Below are 7,287 nucleotides of genomic sequence, written 5' to 3'. Positions count from 1 at the left end.
GATTAAAAAAATAAACGGTGTGTTTAAGTTGTTAATTCATTAATTTTTTTATATACGACCTCGGCGTGACAAAGTATATCGGCATGTTAAAATTAAAATAATCAGTATAATTTCATAAAGAAAAAAGAAATATATATAAATCCTTTTTCTTTTTCTTAAAAACATAAAATAATTTTAATTGTTATAGTTAGAAAATATAATATAAAAATTCTAACATAACACCAAATAAAAAATAAATACTACAATTATAAAAAAATGATGTTAGAAAAAAAGAGATGTTATAAGAGATGATTTATTCCGTGGAACTCATTTGATTAAGGGTATGTTCAAACCGGTTAGTGTTCCTCCTTTCGTTTTCGAATTCCCGTTTACATGTGTAAGATTACTTGAACTTAGGCTGTTTATTTTTGTCTAGAAATCTCTCTTGTATCGTTAATTCTATGATTTCTTAAGTTATTAAAAATTACTCCTCGTAAAAATGTTTAACAAATATAAAAATAAGATTTAAAGGGATAAAATTACAAGTATCTTGTAATAAAATCTGAAATAATAATAAAAAGAAAATATTTCTATTTTTAAATAATAAAAGAGTGACATATAATAAGTAAATATTGAGAATGCAAGAGAAAAATTTTCTCGACACGCAAATGCAATATGCGCATCACGCAGCACGCGTTTGAACACGCGTTCGGTCGAAACTGCGCATCAAATTCACGCAGGTGAATCGATGAGAAAGCAAGAGAAGCGGAGAATCTTACGGGGTATAAGGATGACGGCTTATCGTCTCGATCGTATAAATTGCCGCATTCCGATAGAAATCGGGCAGTGGCCCGATTATCTCTCTTTTTTCGTTATCGCGCAAATCGCGGCTCAATCCTTTGCTCCGGATCGCGAAATTCAAATTAGGCAATTACGTACGCAACACACACATCGACACTGTGCGTGCTGGTTTATTTCGTTTTTTGGATTCCTCCATTTACTTTCTAAGAAAGACGTATATTTAATTCTTGAAAGTAAGTATAAAAAAATGTGATGTAAAAAATAGTGTTTATTATTTAGATTATATAGGTACATTATTATAAGATTGTTTAAGAGTAGATAAGAATATAAGGAACATTTTCATCAAATTGTTACAGAAGATAGATTTTTCTGTAAAATTTATTTGATATTTATGCAAATTAAAATTGTTTCTTTGAATTTATTTTTAACATCAAATTTTCCGTAAATTCTATTACTTATTATTGTTTATTTATTTTGCTTTAAGTTGTTATTATATAAAATTATTTTTTTCAATTTTAGATTTTAATTTTAATAAGTATACACTATGTAGTTTAAAAATTATAAATTTGTTATATGTTTTAATCAGATAATAAGATTTATTAATATCAAATCGAGTTTTATATCATAGAAAAAAAGAACAAAAAATATTTATTCTGCTTTTGATTTTATTGGAGTGTCGACATAAGTATATATTTAAAAAATCATATTAATATCAATGTATAACTGATTTAAAAATTGTTTAAAATAAAATAAAAAACAAGATATATAAATTGTTAGAGCAAATATAAAATAATTATATCCGCGATATAATTGTCTAATTATATGAAATATTAAATAATCGTTAGTGAAAAATAATACATTAGGTACGGCGATGCGCAGAAAGTATTTTCGTAAGTAAGTTAATCGCTTATTAAAATAAATTGCAGTTTTTATTTTTTCAAATGGGGTTTTGTTCCGTAAACGGAAATAACTCAAGTTCTTCGTAAATGATTATACCGTTAATTGCTCGAGTAAACGTAACAAAATTATCTTATCATGATAATAGTCGGTCTTCAGCTTTAAAGGAAAAAGAAAGATGGATATAAAATATAAACGAGAGATTGTATTGTAGCAAGGAACTGAACATGTGAAAATTGAGGTGAAAATGTTGTATTTTACGTAAAATTTATATATTTTACAGTTCAAGTAATTATATTAAAATAATTAAAACAATTTTTAATTTTCTGGTAAATTTGTTTTAAAATATGAAAAATGCATTTAATCGTAATTACCAAAAAATATTGTCGCATATGTCAAATGTAAATATAAAATTATTTGAAAAAATGGGATGTGGTAGTGGTGAAAATAGGATTATGTGGGCAAATTATGATGAAAATAATATAAGAAGAAATTTTATAAGAAAAACAATTTATTCGATCAATATTCTCTTCAGCAATAATAAACATATTTTTGGTTTTACCGATTAACACGAATCGCTCACTCATGATCGCAAAATCTCTCTTATGACTATTGTATATTCTTTCCTTTTCTCTCTTTCTTTCAGACATATTTACGCGCGCTTTTTCGTTTTCCATGCTAGTATGCACATCTACACAAACATCTTAAAAGATTTCTACTTACTGATCTATCGATCACGATCTCTATTTTACTTACTGATTTATTGATCACGATCTCTCTATATATAAGTTTATATATAATCTTAATACATACAGCACAAAATTGCTCAACGCGCGAGTCCAGTGTTGGATACACATGTCGTCGCACTACAATATTCGCTAATGAATTATCCCGAGAGGACGGTGTCTCTGCTCGTCGATTGTAAGCTTCATCGCGAAACTTTCATTGGAAACAAATTATCGTTAACGGATACGTCATAGTCAGACGATTAATCTAAACGCACTTAACTAGCTAATTCTAATGGTATGTTACAATCTGTATGTATGTACGAGGGACCAGGATCTCTGGTAAGTTACGAGTTTTCGCAAATTATCTCGTCGTACTCGTTTTGTGTTTGACGTTATAACTCATTTCGCGGTTCATATTTTGTAGACTTTACAGAAAAGAAAACCCGATTACACTATACCAATCGATCAGGTCCGGCTTATACTATCTTTGGTCCTCTAGCCGCTATGATTGCCGGATGTATGAATTTCGTGCGAAAATTTCACTTTTCTTCGTCGCTTTCCACGATTTTTCTTTTGCTATTGTTCACGCAGGGATGGATAATCTTTTAGAGATTTGTTGAAAAATCGAATATATTAAAGCAAATATCTATCTATTTGCAATGACTTTCGCGAGAGCTTAAAATCTTTTCGTTATCTGGAATTATTCTGTTTCGTACATTGATCTCCGATCGTATATTGTAACATCGATTGTTTCTCCGTGCAGAAGTAACAGTAAAGTACAGCGTGCTTATCATTTAAGCTACATATTTCGCTTCCCCGCTTTTTGTTTAGCGTTAATACAAAAATAATCGCTTCCACTCACGCTTTTCTTTCACAGCAATGACTTCCCACTCCGGAAGTATACTTTGATCTTCTGACGATTAAATGCCGGTAAAATATGTCCGTTGAAATAAAATACATATATTTATATATTAATAATTACAAAAATATAATAAGAAGTGCGAAAGCAAGAATGTGAAAATATTGAACTCACAAATAACGTATGAAAGAGTTTGAAAAAATATTTGTCACGAAATATTTTAAATTGATGATATTTGTTAACAACTTGACATAGAATATCATTCTCTCTCTCTCTCTCTTTCTCTCTCTCGCTCCTTTCTGAATAATTTTTTCAATAATTTACGATCGGAAAATATAAATGTGTACATGTGAAAACTTTGGCTTCGATGGACTATGACACATAATAGACAAATAGTATTATATTCACAATCAGCTCAACGAGTTCTTCATACAATACATTTTGTGTACATTTTATTTTCTCATATATATATATATTTAGGTTATCAGAGATATATTTTTTGATTGTAAAATAGAAATAACACATGAAAAAGAATAGGTTTCCAACAATTACAATTAATGATCTCAAATCAATTATTTTTCATGATTTTATTATATACGTATACGTTTTAATACTCTTTTTTTGCTGCTGCCAAAATATTTAAATTCACTAAAAAACGCATTTAATGCAATTTGCATTAAAGCTGATATTAGTGGTTGATATTAAAATATTTTATTTCATAAATAAAAAGTGCATAAAATTTGTAAAACGTGTAAAGATTTATATAAAATTTGTAAAACGTGTAAAGATTTATATATAAACTAAAGAATTTATTAAAAATAATTTCTGTATCTAGAGTTTAATTGTACATGAATCATACGAACGTTATTTATATATTTAAACGTTACGTAAATGTTTTAATACAGCTGAAATACAGTAATATTCAATAAATATGATATACGATGACACATCGAAAGAAAGGCACATTTAGGCATTTTATAGTAAGTATTTTACTTATAGTAATCTCACGTCGATCGAATTGAATTGTTTCATAACAATAAGAGACATTAATATTGCAAATTAATTAATGCAAAATTCTTTTCCAATTCCAATTTACATTTTTTGATACACCGAGATTAATTATATACTTTTATTAATAACTATTATTTGAATATTTCTTTTTATAATCTTGCAAAAAAATTTCAAAAATATTTCTATCGTGAAATAATTCTTATTATAGTATAAATTATATATAATGATTTTTTTTATTAATTCGAATTTAAAATCATCTAGTAATAGATATTATTTTTGATAAAAATTGATCTTTTTGGAAAATAGTAATAAATAATAAAATCGTAAAAGCAGCAATGTACAAATATGCATACTATATATATCCTGCGTAGACGCCTTAAGAAATATAATATATATATATATATATATTTATATATATATGTGTGTTCGTATATATACATACGCAGTATTTTTTATCCACCGTTAAATTTCAGAAAACAAAATCTTTTCGATAATAAATTTGAAATATTTTGGAGAATTAATTATAAAAATTCAAAGTGTATCAGAAATATTTATATTCTCAAGGCACTGTGTATTGTGTATATATAGTTTGATTAAACGCGTACGATTGTCCGATTGACTGATTTATGCAAATATCCTGTCGATCGCGTTCGATTACGTGCTTCACGCTCCGTAATTATACCTCCGAAGAAAAGATATCGGTGGTGATTTCAATGAAAAATATTTACAATTCTGTTTCTCACCTGAGTATAGCGAGACTGGCTTGCAAAGAGACAGTGACCTTCACAATGTGGCAGACGATCCTTGAATTACCGCACACCTTGAATCTGTATCGTGCAATCACGTGTGCAGTCGCGGCTGTGTGTATTTACATCTCATCATTTCGCGATAAGACAAACCTATGTCATTTTCATGATATCCCGGTCTCTTTCGTTCCGTTCTCTCGAAATGTAAACTTCTTTGAAAACTCTTTTTTTATCAATTATCTGGATATCTGTGTATTATTTTCAATTTTGACACATTTTCCAAGACACAATGCATCACTAGAGTTGCAGTTATTAAAGTATAGCTTATTGATAATTAAATCACTATAAAACAAAAGGAATAATGCGAAATTAACGCCTCCGTCTTGTAGAATTTATATTCGGTCCGATCGACATGAATATGTGATAGGTAAAAATATTTTGACATATCACGTGTGTTGTCTCAAGAAAGTAGCCGATATTTAGCTGACTATATTATACATATATAATATATCATGCCATAAAGTAGACGTAAAGTCACTGACATAATGAGAACGAAGCACTACATTTCGAAGTGACACACGTGCATCATTCATCGATGTATGTACATACATATTATACGATGCGCATCATTTCAATACATTAATCGCGGATGCACACGTGTCTTCACGTTACTTCAAAACGCTGTACTTGTGATGGGATTCGTTGATGCAACGAGTAAGAGTCCTCTTCGATAATCCGCTTCGATCGTGCATCGTGGTATATTATCACAATATCACAATTATCTAGATATGATGATCAGTAACTCGCTTATAATTAGGCACAAAATGAAAAGATCATTCATATATTTCTGGCATATTTTATAATATCTGCAGAATATCCTAGAACTTTAAATTTAAATTTTTAATTTATTAAAAATTTTTAATTTTTAATTTTTTTTTAAATTTTTTGTTTTAAAATTTTTAATTTGTTATTTTAGAGAGAAATATTCGGATAAAGAAGTTAAATTTCTTTTGTGGCTAACATAAGTGCACACGTAAGTGCATACTTATTTTCGATTTACTGTGAAGCGTTCGCGACGTAAGATGAAGTTGAACATAGCGAGCACCGGAATTAGTTGCCTCTTTGACACAATGAATTACTGTAAATTCAATCTTACATTTCTCGCCTATTAAATACGCTCGTGTTTTGCTATTTCAACGATTTACGTTCACGATGCACGTACTCGAAACGCATTACCCTTTCCAACCAACGTCCGGATTATATCATATCTATATACGACATCTCGCTTCTCCGGCGATCGATCTCACGTTTGTATTTCGCCTTCAATGGGCTACGATCTACTACGCGATGACGGGAGATACGTACCGCTCAGACGAGTGGGATGAAAGAGATTATTCGGTTCGAAGCACCGCTGCGTTCGCGGACAGGACGTTCGTCTGTCAGGTGAACGGGTCTCAGCTGCTGCCGGGCACGGATATCATACGATAAGCCGTCGAAGCCGTCGAAGGCGCCGAATGCGGCGGCACCGGTGACGTGCGCCGGCTGTTGCCGTTCGGCTGCTGCGGCGGAATCTGCAGAGAGCGATAGTCGAGCGCCGGCGCCGCCGGATGCTGACCTTCTCGGTGTCTTCGCAGGTCGACCTTCCTCTGGAACGCCTTGTCGCATAGGCCGCACTGAAACGGCTTGTAGCCGGTGTGCTTACGCATGTGCGTGATCAGGTTGCTGCTCTGCGAGAACGCCTTGCCGCACACCACGCACTTGTGCGGTTTCTCACCTGTAACACGAAATCGAGGGATATCTGGGTCAGTCTGCGCTCTGTCTTGCACTTTTCAGCATTTTTTTCAATATATTTTTAACAAATATATTCGTTGCATATGCTATATATATTATATGTATATTTATTTCCTGTTTCCCCTTGGGGTAACAGATATCTTGCACAACAGCAATATGCATTTTTACATTTCGAAATATTAATATCTGTCACAATAAGATATAAAATATGTTCGGTTAATTTTGCTATATATGTACATAGTAAAGGTTACTATGTACATGTTAATATTTTTTATTGTGGTAAATATTAATCAGAGAAACTCTTTTAAAATTCTTTCAATACTATATTGTCCCACGATTGCCATGGTTTTCTAGGTAAATATCTATAAGAGAAAATTCTCTCCGTGCACAAATTATACAAATTTATATATATTTGTCGTATTTTAATATAATTTTTAAAAGAAAGCATATACCTATGTCTCATAACTCTAAAACG

The 7,287-nt window shown here is 30.8% G+C and overlaps 1 protein-coding gene across 2 annotated transcripts in view; it reads right to left on the bottom strand.

The window, feature by feature from the left end:
• Positions 1–2,170: 2,170 nt before the first annotated feature.
• Positions 2,171–7,287, bottom strand: part of LOC114940102 (uncharacterized) — a 102,595-nt gene continuing 97,478 nt past the window's right edge. For both annotated transcript variants that reach the window (XM_029314611.2, XM_029314610.2), the window contains one exon: positions 2,171–6,795. In XM_029314611.2, the coding sequence (XP_029170444.1) occupies positions 6,476–6,795 (320 nt within the window). In that variant the 3' untranslated portion in view covers positions 2,171–6,475. The remainder of the gene's footprint in view (positions 6,796–7,287) is intronic.

Source organism: Nylanderia fulva, unplaced genomic scaffold, assembly GCF_048542155.1.
Source record: "Nylanderia fulva isolate GAGA-0341 unplaced genomic scaffold, ASM4854215v1 Scaffold49, whole genome shotgun sequence".
Classification (NCBI taxonomy): Eukaryota; Metazoa; Arthropoda; class Insecta; order Hymenoptera; family Formicidae; genus Nylanderia; species Nylanderia fulva.
The sequence above is the reverse complement of the archived record's forward strand: the minus strand, read 5'-3'. Positions and strand labels throughout refer to the sequence as shown.